Raw genomic sequence first — 14,173 nt, forward strand, 5'->3', positions numbered from 1 at the left:
GGCTCGGGCTGTTTCCGCCCGGTTTCGAACCGGGGACCTTTCGCGTGTAAGGCGAACGTGCTAACCGCTACACCACGGAAACGTCACGCCCCCGAAAGCCATTACAACTCCCATAAAACTGCATACTCGGTTCCTTGGTTGCTCCCCGCTTCCCACCCCGCCACGCCCCCAGCCTAGAAATTTTGAATATTTCTCTTGCGGATTGCTTTCACTCGCGATGCCTTGCTTTCCATCGTTTCGAAAACTTTTGCTAAAAGAATACTATCGAAACTCTATGGCTCATAACCAAACCTAACTCAGTGGTGGGGGTGGTTTAGTCGCTAAGTCGTGTCCGACTCTTGCCACCCCATGGATTGTAGCCTGCCAGGCTCCTCTGCCCGTGGGCTTCTCCAGGCTGGACATCTGGAAACAACCCCCTGGAGTGGGGATGTTCCCGACCCAGGGATCAAAGCCGGGTCTCTCGCATTGCAGGCAGATTCTTTACCGCCTGAGCTAGGAGGGAGCAGAGTCCAAACACCTTCCCAAACATCAGGCAGGGTGTCCTCAGGTTCCGAGGGCATTTGATTAGGAGCAACAACCCGATATTGTCCTGTGCCTTTGATTTCCACCTCTCTTCCTCATCGTTGGAGCCAGAACACAACGCACCGAGTCCTGAAGACCACCGAACTTCCGAGAGGGCCAAGCTCGTCTGGAGGAGACTGCTGAGCGGGGTTGGGATGGCCTGTGCCCACTTGACTCTCAGAAGGGAGTGCCAAGAGGAGTAGTGTTTGGGAATTCATGGGACTGGACTTTGCGCCCGAATAAGTCGAGGTGGGAGTCATCAGTCAACTTATTTATTATCCAGGGTCACTCACACTGCCCTGGAACGACCGTGCTTTGTGCGATCTGAATCTGTTCAACAGATGCCCTCTCCTTTGTTTTGCTCTTCATTTCACCTGACCTTCCTCATCGTCTTTTCCCTCTTCCCAGCACTTCCCTCGAGGACCAGGAAGGTGCTCAGCAGTGAAACCGTTCTCTTTCATTAAATTCCAAGTGAGAAATCCCTGATTTCTCTGCATCAGCTCTGCATCAGCATCTTTCACAAATAGCAGCGCTGAAAGCTCCTGCTCTCAGCAAAACTAAAACTAGGATTGGTCACAACGTTGCAGGAAACAGAGTAGAGAGACAGTATTTCCCAGTCAGCAAGTGTGGGATTTAGTTTCCCATAATTTGATTAGAAGTGTATTTTAAAGCCAGTAAGGAGTAGCCCCACAATGTACCCAATCCTGACCCTACCAGATGTCCTGAAAAATTATGCAAGCAACTGGTTGCAAAGGGCCCTTTGAGTTATGTGACTAGTGAATGCACAAAGGCTTTTCAGATCAAAATGTAGTTTTTAAACAGTTGAAGTTCATAAACAAAGAATTCTTTAAAAAGTCAGTTTGCCAGCACCTTAAAAAAAAAAAAAAAAGAATATAATTTTGTGTATTTTGTCATTGACTATTTTTATCCTCTTTTAGATATAACCTTAGTTCTTCTCCTTCCAAAATTTCCAGTATCGTCGAGTCCATTTCACATCGAAAAGAGGAAACAGAACACAACTTGATTTACACTACCGTAATTTATGTTAGAATATCTTTCCTCTTCTTTCTTTTGATTTCATTTCATTTGCTAAGGACAAATGAGTAAAAACAATGCTTGGTTAACTAGTGTTTCAGGAAGACAGCTGCAACATATGAAAGTGCAGAACTTGAAAACACACCCATTGAACTAGACCAGTAAGTCTCTAGCCTTGCTTCATGAAGTATCGTCCATGACACAGTAGTGTAGAGTCTGAGATTGTAGAAATGCTGACTTTCACGCCCCTGTTGCAGATGTAGTCATTTAAAACCCTCATTATAATGGATCACACCAGGTCATTCATATGCTCATAAAATTCTGAGAAGCGCGACTGTAAGGCACTACTCAAGTTGGTGCGAAATCGGGGTGGTGGGAGTTGGCGGGGGAGGGGGTGGTTCTGAAAGGGGACATGACAATTCAATGATTCCATGAAGGAAAACGAATGTCTCCGTTGTGGTAAAAGTTCTAGGAGGCAAACATAATTGAAGAGATCCCACAAAACCAAACTGGCAACTTCTGAGACCTGATCTAAGAGGTGAAGGAAAGACCAAGAGGCAGTTCTAATTCTCATCTCAAGATGTCTGAGAACCACCTTTTTATGGCTATCGGGAGAGCATTCGAAGTACTCCGGGGCTTGATGGGAGGTAAACAAATTCCGTTTTTAAACTCGTCTTGCTCTATTTAAAACAGTGTTGCCTGAGGCCCCGCTGGGATTTGAACCCAGGATCTCCTGTTTACTAGACAGGCGCTTTCACCAACTAAGCCACGGAGCCAGCTACAGTAGACTGTTGGTTCCTGATATTATTTGAAGGAGTTTTCCCTTTCCTGGCTCACCAATGCATTTCTCAAGATCTTTAGAGCAACACACAACCTCAGGACTAGTTCCTGTTTCTCAATATTTCTATCAAGTCTTTTACCTTCTCTTGTCTGAAATATGCACAGAAGTTTACATGCTGAGCCAAGACAAGAAAAACCTTCTGAACCCTTGGAATCGATAGCCAAATCGTTTGACTTTTGCACCTTCCTATGGGAGATACTAATACTTCTCCCTTTCGAATCTGTAAAAGGAAAATGATGCTGCTTATCAGTCTTGAAACATAACATGAAATGGAGCGCTTGAAAGGACTTCCACATCTTTTGCTACGCTCACTGTCAAAGAGCAGTATCTTGCAAGAGAGGAGTGTGCCTGTTCATATTTATTTTAGAGCAATGTGGACGGTAAAGGCATGCAAAAGGGAAAAGGAAGGTAAGAATTCAGCAAATGTGAACATGCAGGAATGATGTTTGACACAGAAATACAGACAATTAAAACTTTGGTAGACATGTCTTACATTAAAAATGTCATAAAGTTCTTGACTTGTCTGAGTCCCTAAAATAGACACTTAATGCATAAAAGTCAGAGAACAGTCCTCTCCTCTGAGCATGAGGCAGCATGCAATGATGCTTTAGAGCTCAAACTCTGATGTCAGACTCCATTGATTCTTTGTTCCAAATCTGTCATTATACCTGTGAGTTTGAGAAAATGTAAAACCTCTATTTATTATTTTTGTTTACTCAAATTCTTTGAAGAGTGCTGGCAGGTAGTGTAGGTTATTTCTAGCCTCAACCTATAAGACCGCTACAAGTGTTCTATATCTAGGCCGCATAAACAATATTGCTTCCACAGATGCTAGTGAATAGTGTCAGGAAACTGCCAGTATCTCTTGCAATAACGGAGGTTTTGGGGGATTTTTTTGTTTGTTTTTTTTCCCAACAACTATAGCTTCTCGAGTACTTCTGTAAAGGTAGGTCACATTTTCCATTTATTTCGATTTGAAGAACTCCTTCATTGCAATCACATACTGCTATACGATTTAAATTTTTCTGCCCAATGTGATTCACCTCTCCTATTGTACTTTATCAAGTATTCTGTGAATTAATGGGAAAACTAAGTTAAGTTAGGAACCACCTGCTGTTAAGCACATGAAAGGCACTTGAGTGCACACACACAAATAAGAACAAAAAAAGCCACAAGAAAACAAACCCACCCAACATTAAAGTAACCTTTGATCTCCCAGTTCAAAAATGACGGGGTGAGTAATATTGCCTGGGGAAAGTATGATCTCTGTGATGACCCCACGGAAGAACAGTGAACTGGCCATTGTTCTGTCTGAAAATCTTGGATTTTGTAATGGGAACACAGGGCAAGATGGTCTTGCCCTTTATAATGGGCAAGATGTCACAAAGAGCAGTGGTTAAGATGTTTAATGACACAAATGGAAATATTATAGGGCCAAGCTAGGAAAGAAAACACTTTCAGGTGTTATTTGAAACTTTGGGAGAGAAACTCACCAAACTTCAAGTTCAACATACACCATATAGCTCCATGTCAGATGTCTTTTATAGGCTGAAGACGAATGTCATTGGTCTGGTTTGCATTTCAGTGTGGGAATGGGACTCTGGGAGAATAATCTGCAGCATGTACCATCTTGCACAGATCACCATGTAAATACCTCTGCGTGTCCTTCACCAAAGAAGACGTCAATCACATTCCTTCAGCTTTTAAGAAGTGCCTGTCATGCACCTACTGCCCATCAGGCATTTGTCTCAACGCTGATTTAAGTGGTGGGAAACAGACACGTTTCCTGTGCGAATTTTGAAAAATAAATTTTTAATGTGGAATATATTTAGGAAAGTTGCAAAAACAATAGAGTTTCTTTATACCCATTTCAGAGTTTCCTTTAATTAGCTTCTTAGGTTACCACGGTACCTTTATTAAAGCCAAGAAACCAACATCGATACTTTAATAATAACTAAACTCATGTATTTGTGTGTGTCACATCTGTTTTTACACTAATGTCTTCCCCCCCACCCCCACCCCCACCACCACCCATGGGATCCCACATTGCATTCAGCCTCCTCTGGTCTGTGATTGTTTCTTGGTGTGGATGAATTATTTTTATCCGGTATTTTTACGACTATCTTCCAGTGGAGGTTTGTCTGATAGTTTTCACATGAAAGCCTGGGGCTACAGGTTTCTGGACGAGACCACAGAGATGAAGTACTTGTCCCATCACTTCCTATCAGATGTTACTTGATAGGAGGATAGCTTACCATTAGTGATGCCAACCTTGATCATTTTTAAGGTAGCGTTTGCCATTTTTCTCCCTTGTGAAGTTTCTTCCTATGTTTTCCTACTTCTTCCTGGATATTTAGAAGCTAGTCAGGCAGGATGGCCCATATTCCAGAAGGGAGAGGTTAAGCTCCATCTCCTGGTGGGTGGGTAGGGAATAGTTTCTTACCTTAGTTGGAACGCATCAGTAAGAAAAATACATCCCTTCTCCTGTATTCATCGGTTTACTTATTTAATCACTGATTTATAACAGTATGGACTCATGAATACGTATTTTATACTTAGTTTGGATTCTTATCTCAAACTATATTATTTGTGGTTCAAAGTGTTTCGGGTTTGGCCATTGATGGCTCTTTCCATCTCCTAAAGAGACAGCTGACAAAACTGCTTCTTTCCTGCTGTGTTTGTATCAATAGTGTTTTTTTCACATAGCATTTGAAAAATCTTGTTTCATCATTTGCTGATCTAGTTAAGACCCATGTGTGGAAATGTAGAAAGTGTAGATGGTTTCACAGTTTATTTTTGTGGGAAAATAATCCAGTAAGGTCAGTTTCTTTGCTGGAATCAGTCACCCTGTGGATGAAAATGTGCCAAAGCGACGCTATGTCTTGCTGGGTCACTGACTGCTATCCTTTCGTCCTGCAGATGCGCGCGTTCCAGTTAAAGTTCTCAGCGAGAGTTTCTTGTCGCAGACATTAATTGGGATATAGCGGTGAACCTAAAACGGAGGAGGCGTCATCTTCTGTGTCTAAGTGTAGAAAACAGTAGTCCTCCGAAAGCCTGGCCCGTACGGGGATCGAACCCGCGACCTTGGCGTTATTAGCACCACGCTCTAACCAGCTGAGCTAACCGGCCAGACAGGGGTAAAGTAGCTCGTGTTTATGCTATTAAATGAAAAGAAATCAATATGGCTTCTCCGGGACCCAGAAAAGGAGCACAGTGAACCGAAACGACCACAAGCTAACATTCAAAGAAAGAAGAAATCGCATTCTTCCTCTCCCCCATCGTGGAATTAGGCGGAAACAAAGAGGAATGCTTAGTATTTGGCGTGAATGAACTCTTATTTCCTGAGGACTGAGGTAATCAATATTCTGGAATACCTACCTGAGAGCTAGGCCTGGCACCACAGGCACATTGATAGGGAGGCTCTGAGAATACTTGAGGAAACGAGGTACCCCAGGACCAAAGCCAAAGCCATTAAATAATAAATGGAGAAGTTTGCAAATAAGTACCCAGCAAAGTAGGAGGAAAATCAAGAGTAAGTGAAGATTGGAGAGTAGACCTCATTCTTTCATCTCTCGACAGGAATCGAGCACCCATGACTGTCAGACCAGGGTGCACACGTTAAACAATGATGGAGACACTGAGGCTAGACCTCAACATGAGTGGCTGTGGTTAAAGAGCAGCGTATGTTACAGGGTAGCCACCTGTGATCTGCGCTAGGACTGATCCTCAGAAGAGATAACAGTGTTAACTCCTCAGGGTTTGGAGTCAAGAAGGGCAGGGAGTGACCCCTCCAGAATGGGCTTTATGCCTCTGTTTCCACACTCCTGCCCATCCCTCCCCACACTCTACTCGTCTTCACTTTCCCTCCGCTTCCCAGCTTCCCAGAGACACTCAGGCCACTTGACTTGCTAATTCCTAGTCCTGGTGAGGGTTGCGCCAACCGGTGAACATGGTACTGTTGGCAGTGCTAAGGCAGGCTAAGTGGGCCCCCATGCGACTGGGTCCAATCTCTCAGAGCTTGGAGGTGTCCTCAGCGGGAAGGCTTGATCAGAACCCTAAATCCCTAGGGTTGGAAGCTGGAAATGCCCAAGAGTGACATTTGATTATGGGAAAAGATTGGTGAGTGGAAAAGAGGGAAAACTAAAAGACCGACAGAGAAAGACAAGGATGAAGTGACAAGAAGAGCAATATAGACAATGAGGAAGAGCCTAAGAGACAGAAACAGAGCCTCAGGGAGAGAGCCAGATTGAGAAGATAGCAAAGGACAGGGAAAGTCTGAAGAGAGAGAAATAGGGGCAGAGAGAGAGAGAAAGAATGTGACTAAAGGGACGCAGAGACCAAAAATGAGAGAGAGAAAGAGAGCAATGGAGATAAGTAAGGACAGAGCAAGCAAGAGGGGAGGAAAGCAGAAAGACACTGAATGAGAGACAAGGGCAGAGACAGAGACGCAGAGAAAGAAAGAGAACCAGACTAAGACACAGAGAGAGACAGAAATGAAGATATTCAGAGAAACAGGGGCAGACTGAGAGACAGAGACAGAGACAGTTTAGGCAGGAGGGGACTGAGGGAGGAGGGCCCAGTGAGAGCAACAGTAAGAAGCAGAGACAGGTCAGGGTCTGAAGTCCAGAGACAGACATGCAGCAAGGCACCCAGCCCGGTAGCTGAACGGAATTTGAGCCTGAAGCTGAATTGCAAGGGGAGGAGATGAGCATAAACAGGCATGTTTATTTGACATTTGACATTTAAAATGATGATATTCACATTGAGTTGTAGAGAAGGGAATGGTAACCCACTCCAGTATTCTTGTCTGGAGAATTCCCTGGAAAGAGGAGCCTGGCAGGCTACAGTCCACAGGGTCCCAAAGAGTCGGACACGGCTTTGTGAGTGAACAAAAATGACAAAACATTGAGAGTGATCACTTAATTTATATAACTCTTTGTAACAAAGCACTTTTAGTCAGGAGTGAGGATGTTTGCAGACACAGGATGGTTTTATGCAGGAGAGGTGCTAAATGTGAATTCCTGGGAATTTCCTTTTTCAGAACAAGCTGCCAGATCTTGTCCAATAAATGGATACATCCTGGACCGAGGTGACCCTACTGGAGTTGGTGAGGCTGTAGGGTTCAAACAGCACTCCTAATCTGGCTCTCCTTTGCCAGCCCAAGCCAGATCTGCAGCTGCTGGGAGATTTTCTGTAGAGAGGTGGGGAGAATTTCGAAAATTCAGACTCCAGTACTAGTAGAGAGCAGGAACATGCAAATTAGCATGCAAATGATAATGCAAATCACTCAGAGTTTTTTCTCTCTAACCTGTCGAGCAAGGCGGAGGCTAGGGGAGTCTGCAGGTCTCTCAGGTGCCATGTCCAAGCAATGGGAGGCACTAGGGATGAGAAGGGCTGGCTCAGAGGGTCCCAAAGTCTGTGTTACACTTAGCACATGCCAAGGGTCTGTATCCCCTGGAAAGAAAGGAGAGGATGGTGTGTTGAGCCACAGCCAGGCAGACACTAAGGAGTCAAGTTCTGATGGCACACTCACCATTAACAAACAGCACTTGGGTGGCCCCTGGGGTCTGGCCACCATAATAGGAGTTAGTCTGGGCCACAGCCTGGGCTACAGATGAGATTGAAAGCCCAAACACCTGTTCACATAGCTCAAGCTGGGAGGGCAGAGCTGGGAGCTGGGAGAAAGGGCACCCAGGGACCTCGCAGGTGACATCTGTGGAGAGAGGGATTCATCAATGTGGAGTACATAGCCAGCCCCCTACCTCTTTAATAATCATGTACAGAGCTCTCCCCAGTGATGACTGAGACAGTTCCAGACCCTCCCTTCAGTGAGTTCATGGTCCTGTCAGAGATGCACTCAGCCCAAGACACTGATGGCACAGAAGGACCAGGGCTGTGATGGAATAATGTCTAGAGTGAGGTTCGGGATGTCTCAGAGGGAGCATAATGAGCCTGGACCACCTTGAGATGGCTTGTCTAGGCACAGCAGAGACTATGTTTTGGAGGTGAGAGTTGGGCCAGTCACTCACAGTAGCCGAACTCGGTACAAGTTTGGTACAACCACTGCCGGTCACCCACAATGGACACTTGGAGTTCTGTGACCCTCAGCTGTGCCACTGTCTCTGCTCGAGAAATGCTTAAACACTTCTGACCCAGGCTGTGTGTGACAACCTAAAGGACAATACACATACATACATATATGCAGACATACATTCCTTGCCACCCTCCCACCCCCCCCTCCACTCTCCCACCATCAAGCCAGGGCAGGGCTGGAGCCCTACGGGTCAAAGGTCAGAAGTCAGAGAGTGAGTTTCTGAGTTTTCCTGGGGTCACTGGTCAGAGTTGCTGGGGGCCTAGGTCCCTGTGGGTTAGAAATTAAGGTGCTAGATGACTAGGAACTTCTCACCTGTAAAGTTGATCTTGGGCAAATGAGACTATCTTAGATCTCAGTTTCCTCAGTTGTGTGTGGGGACAATAGTAGTGTTTACTTCCTAGAACTATTTTAAGAATTCAATGAGATAATATATGCGAAGCACACCACACAGCATTTGGTGCAGACATCGATGAAAAAGTGACAGCTGGATTGTAGAGGCTGGGAGTCCGAGGAAGTCCGAGGCTAGAAGCCCCGGTCTCTAGGAGAACTGTGTCCCAAGGACAACTGTGTCCCCTGGACTAATGTTTTTCCTTCATTCTACAAATACTATTTGAGAGTTTGCTGTGTGCCAGACGCTCTTGCAGGCCCCAAAAAGAGGACAGAACAATGTAGGCAAAATAGTAAGCACAGTCGCTAACATTTGGCTACTGTGCTCCAGGCTCCCTGTTCCCTAGGGCATACTGCTCCTACCTCATTTCCCCTCCGAGGTCCTTTTGAGATGTAATACCCATTTTACAGATGAGGAAACTAAGGTGCAGAAGGGTTTACACTTGCCCAAGTTCACACAGCGGAGGTGGAGCAGGAATCCTCGCTCTGCTCACTCTTGGCAGTGCTCGGGGTTCTCACCTGTACTGCCCGACGAAGCCCGCGGTAGGGTGAAGGGCCGCTGCAGTTGCCCCGATCCCCGAGGAGGAGTCTGCAGAGCTGTCGCACACTCAGCGGCGCTCCAACTTGCCCATCGTACTGCACTGCACCTCCCACGAGTGCCTGCAGCGCCCCCAGAAGCTCTGCCTGGTCCTCAGCGCGCTCCAGGGACCCGCAAACTCCCAGCTCCGCGCGCAGCGCTGCCCGAGAGCCCCCGCTCGCGCGCAGCCGCCGCTCCACCTCCGCAAAAGCTGCGGACGCCGCCGCCCGGCACTGCGGAGAGCGAGAGGCAGCGTTGGTGAAGACTTGGGCCCGGGGTTCGGCCTTTCCCTTTCCGTGACCCTCATCCTCCCTGGGCTCCCCACTTTTCCACATTCAGACTCATCCAGGGGGCAGTTCAAAGTCGCCTTTGCTCGAGGCCCCGCCCTCTTCCGGCTTCTCCTCCGGGCCGTCCCACACCAGGCCCCGCCCACACTAATACAGCCTCCTGATAGGGTCGTCCGTCCACAGGCCCCGCCCCGTACCAGCCCCGCCCCTGTTGGGTCCTCCCTTCTTGGTACCCAGACCCATCTTCAGCTCTTGCCTTCTTCCCAAATTTACCCACCTCTCCAGGCTCCCGAGTCTCTCAGAACCCAACACCTTGCAAGCTTCAGCCGTTTTCTCTGGCTCCCATCCTCAAGGCCTTTTCTCTTTCCCTATACCCCTCCGACTAGGCCCAAACTCATACCTCCAGGGATCCTCCAATCGCAGTGTTCATTAGGCTTCTAGACACCACCTAAAGTCCGGCCGCGGGAGAATATCAGGTGATCCGCACCACCGAGACCCTCCTCCCCCCCGAGCCCACCGCCCGCCATCCTTACGTCATTATACTTGGAGAAATCCAGTATGGCCCGCACTGGAGCAGAAGAGGCGATGGAGGCAAAAAAGAGATGGGGAAACTGAGGGAGAACAAGTTATCAGCCTGTGGGCTGAAGGACTGGGATCCCATATCTGTCCGCCCCTGTGTCACTCACTCGTTGTGTGATCTCAGGCAAGTCCCTACCTTCCACACACCGAACTCTTGTGAAGGCAGATTGGGATGGGGGGATTGGGGTAGGAGGGTGTGGAAGGATGTTTTCCTATTATCTGAGTTAGGGACCTCGCAGTCCAAGTTCCTTCCCCCCAGTCCACCCAGAGGGGTCCCAGGACCTTCAGCCGGGCCCAGGCAGCCAGGGAGCCGGCATAGGAGCCTCCGAAGCAGATCCAGGGGCTGGTGGAGGAGACGTTGAAGAGGCGGGAGAGTGTGAGTCGGGCAGAGGCTGCATCCGCCAGCCTAGGGTCAGAGGAGTGGCTGAGTCGGTTCCCATGGGTAGGAATCCCTGAAGATTCCCCAATTTACAGGCGGGGATTCAGAGACAAGAATGGAGAGAACCTGGCCAGAAGCTAGGGGTTTTTCTCATGAGGTATTTCTGAGGATTCCTCATATCTACACACTCATTTCCGCACAAGTGCCTAGATCAGGGGAGACTCATTTGGAAAGCTTCCACTCTTCTCTTCCAGACTAGGTGGAAGAAGAAAAATCTTCAAGACAGTTTAGGTGAAAATCTAAATTATAGGAGGGATTGGAGACTGTCAAAGAGAGCTACTCAGGAAGAGGAGGGGGCCTCGGCTGGATAGATTACAAGGTATTGGTGGAGAGGGAGATACAATTAGAAAAAGAGACAGAGATATCAGAATATATCTAACATCCTTTCTGTTTTTCTTTCCCTTTGGCAGTACCACAAGGCTTCTGGGATTTTAGTTCCCCAATTAGCAGTGATTGAACCCATGACCCCTTCAGTGGGGAATCGTGAAGCCCTAATCACCAGGGAATAGCCTAACATCTTATTTTTTTAATCCCAAATGCTTTCTCCCCTCCCTAACCTTTCTGAAACAGTTTGCAGTTAGTGTCATCCTACTGCAATTGGAAACTAGTTTAGCTTGTGAAAAGATTAAGAGACAAAGAGGAATATACAGGCAGTGTGATACAGATGGAGACACACAAAGATGGAGACAAGAGTGAGGCAGAGAAAGTCAGACTGATTACAGATACAGAGAGCTAGCAAGCAGAAAAGGGAGAGATAAGTCCTAGGGGGAACAATAATGTAGGTGAGGGGGGAAAGAAAGAGAAGGGATTTGGTAATAGGAGTAGCGTGCACTGAAGGAAGTGAGAGAGGGAGCTAGACAAATATCTGGGGGAAGCCCACTCTTTGAAGAAGGCAGAGTTCAAAGGCTCAAGGAAGAGATGTGCCTGCAAGTCTGGAGAACAGCAAGAACTTCAGTGTACCTGGAGCCCAGTAAGAGGGAGAGAGAGGCCAGAGAGCTGGCTAGGAAGCCTCCAAAGCCAGCATGGGAGCTTCCAAAGCAGATCCAGGGGCTGGTGGAGGAGATGTAAAGGTTTTGTCTTTGCTCTGAGTGCGATGAGAGACATGTGAGGGATTTGAGCCAGGAGCGAGGTGATCTGGTTTATGGTCTAATGATCACTCTGGCTTCATCTGGAGAATAGACTGATGGGATCAAGGACAGAAACAAGGAGACCAGTGAGGAAGCTGCGTCATCCACGTAAGGGATTCTGGTAGTCTGGACCAGCAGGTCATAGTGTGATAGCAAAAGATAAGAATACAGTGGAAGAGGTGGGGAAATAAAGGATAGGGAGGGAGAGAGACACAGAGACAGAAAACAAAAGAATAAAACACTGAAAGACAGAGAAGAAAACATGGGACCAGAGACTCAGAGGTCAACTTTGGGCAGTGGAAGAAGAGAAAAAGATGCAGAGAAGCCAAAATACAGACATCCTCAGTTCCATGACCCCAAACATTCCCTATCCCCACTCACGCATAGCGGCTGGACAAGAAGCGGAGCTGGGCCATGTCCAGCCCCTCAGCAGGTATACTCAGGCCATAAAATCTATGTTCCAGACTTATCACCAGAGCCCCCCAGATTGGGGCCAGATTTGCAGGGTGCCCTGTGAAGAGTTGAAAGAGGATGTGTGTGAGGTGGGTGTCAACTCTTGCAAACCTCAGGCTTCACGGCACTTCAGAGTATGCAACTCCCCTTCCTCGCCTCCACCAGCTTCCCCCTGTCTTTCCTCACCCTTGCTTCTTACCTCTCATCACTGAGCCAGGTCCAAGGCTGCCTTCACCCCCCAGATGCAGGAATACAGGTCCATCCTGGCTGGTCCAATGTTGGTCATTTACCCAGTACCTCTAAGAGGTGGGATGGGGAAGAGGAAATGGGATCATGAGAGTTCTAACCTACTCTTTATTCCCTGTTCATTCTGGTCTCTTTCCCTAATGGATCTTTTTTTTTTTTAATCTAAAATTGACTTGTTTATTTACATGTTCATTTCTCTCCTGTTTGTCTCCTCATCTAGAATGTAACATCTACAAGGGCAGATATTTTTGTCAGCTCTTTCACTCTAATAACCCCAGGGTCAAGAATAGTGGCTAGCAACTGGTAGGCACTTGCTCTGTAATAAGCACTTGAAATAATTATTGTAGAATAATTAATGAATGCAGGTGGATTTAGGAATAAGACCTATGTGAGATGACCTTTGGAGACTGTAGTGAGAGCAAGTGTAAAAGAGTAGGTATAAGAGTGGTAAATCTGTTCATTCATTCAATATATATCTTCAAGTGCCTGTTGTGAGCCAGGTCTGGTTCCAAAGCTGGTCCAGATTTTTGCTTCATACTGAGACTTGGTGGTGGGTTTGGTGATTAATCTGAAGGACAGGGAGAAGGGGGTAGTAATTGAGGGGCAATGAGGAAGTGAGAGTGAATGACAAGGAAAAGGAAAGACTGAAGGACAGGACCCGAGGAACAAAAAAAGTGGGAGGCTAAAGAAAGGAAGGGGAGACTAGGGGATAGAGGGCAAATCTAAGAAACAGAGGGTCTAGACTAAAGGGCCATAGGGATACTGACAGCAGATATCAGGTAAGACTGATGGGGAGAGGGAAGAGGTGACAGAGGTGTAGAGATAAGAATAGAAAGCAGAGACTAAGGTGCGGAGTAGGGGGACTGAGGAGGGAGTAGGGTGGGCAGTGGATCTCTGCTCTCCTGGCCTTACCTGCAGGAAGGAGCGTCTGTCAGAGGCATTGAAGGGGTCCAGTGGCTGTTCCAGCCACCCCTCTTTTGGGAGGGCCACAGACTCTGGGCCCAGCCCCAGGCCCAGGGCTGAGCTCTCCTGAAACCTCAGGATGTGCTCACCAAGGCGCCGAAGGAGGGAAGCTGTGGGGCATGGAGAGAAATGAGTCAGACCAGGCCCCCTTGGGGAGCCCCTGCCTGACTCTCGGGATCCTCCTACCTGGAACTGAGGATGCCCAGAGGGAAACCAGGAGCAGAGGGCCCAGCCATGGCACAGGCCCAGTGGCCATGCTGTCCAATCCTTTGCGAGAGGGCTCTAGCGGCTGTGTTCCCTCCACTCACTCAAGACTTCCTCTATTGTCCCCAGGGCTGGCCTTTCAATTTATAGTCTTTGATCAGGAGCTCAGGTATGTTTGCAGACTCCTGTCCTGGAACAGGTCAAGCTTCTGTTGGAACCATTCAAGCAAGGCAGGAACGCCAGAGTCTGTATATAGAGACCTGCGGCTATGGCCCCTGGATATCCAATTCTCTCTCTGCTCTTGATTTTTCTCCTCTCTCGTCCCTTGATCTCCCTTTCCTCTGGCCCTCAGTCTCCATGGCTGTGCCTCACTCTCCCCT

At 47.6% G+C, this 14,173-nt stretch overlaps 1 protein-coding gene and 3 non-coding genes across 4 annotated transcripts; all 4 read right to left on the bottom strand.

Annotated features, from left to right (window-relative positions):
- Positions 1 to 9: 9 nt before the first annotated feature.
- TRNAV-UAC (transfer RNA valine (anticodon UAC)) lies at positions 10 to 82 on the bottom strand. Its single transcript has one exon. It is a non-coding gene; the product is annotated as a tRNA-Val (tRNA).
- A 2,216-nt stretch (positions 83 to 2,298) lies between these two features.
- TRNAT-AGU (transfer RNA threonine (anticodon AGU)) lies at positions 2,299 to 2,372 on the bottom strand. Its single transcript has one exon. It is a non-coding gene; the product is annotated as a tRNA-Thr (tRNA).
- Positions 2,373 to 5,492: 3,120 nt separating this feature from the next.
- Positions 5,493 to 5,566, bottom strand: TRNAI-AAU (transfer RNA isoleucine (anticodon AAU)). The gene has a single exon. It is a non-coding gene; the product is annotated as a tRNA-Ile (tRNA).
- Positions 5,567 to 7,342: 1,776 nt separating this feature from the next.
- On the bottom strand, positions 7,343 to 13,978 carry PRSS16 (serine protease 16). Its single transcript, XM_081523023.1, has 12 exons — positions 13,776 to 13,978; positions 13,539 to 13,699; positions 12,580 to 12,679; positions 12,309 to 12,438; positions 10,644 to 10,767; positions 10,316 to 10,393; positions 10,183 to 10,230; positions 9,438 to 9,728; positions 8,467 to 8,608; positions 7,971 to 8,150; positions 7,746 to 7,891; positions 7,343 to 7,628 (listed from the first exon to the last, which is right to left on the bottom strand). The coding sequence occupies exons 1-12, from the start codon at positions 13,843 to 13,845 to the stop codon at positions 7,560 to 7,562; spliced, it is 1,539 nt and encodes a 512-aa protein (XP_081379149.1). The 5' UTR covers positions 13,846 to 13,978; the 3' UTR covers positions 7,343 to 7,559.
- Between the last annotated feature and the right edge of the window lie 195 nt (positions 13,979 to 14,173).

Source organism: Giraffa tippelskirchi, chromosome 8 (assembly GCF_054371585.1).
Source record: "Giraffa tippelskirchi isolate mGirTip1 chromosome 8, T2T-mGirTip1v1.2.pri, whole genome shotgun sequence".
Taxonomy (NCBI): domain Eukaryota; kingdom Metazoa; phylum Chordata; class Mammalia; order Artiodactyla; family Giraffidae; genus Giraffa; species Giraffa tippelskirchi.

Bases quoted from the DNA above. Each gene is read 5' to 3' on its own strand.
- PRSS16 (XM_081523023.1), bottom strand. From the start codon at position 13,845: ATGGCCACTGGGCCTGTGCCATGGCTGGGCCCTCTGCTCCTGGTTTCC. The intron at 13,700-13,775 runs GTAGGAGGATCC...CATGCCCCACAG, and splicing joins CTGGGCATCCTCAGTTCCAG to CTTCCCTCCTTCGGCGCCTT. The intron at 8,151-8,466 runs GTGAGTGACTGG...CTCTCTCCACAG, and splicing joins TTGTACCGAGTTCGGCTACT to ATGTCACCTGCGAGGTCCCT.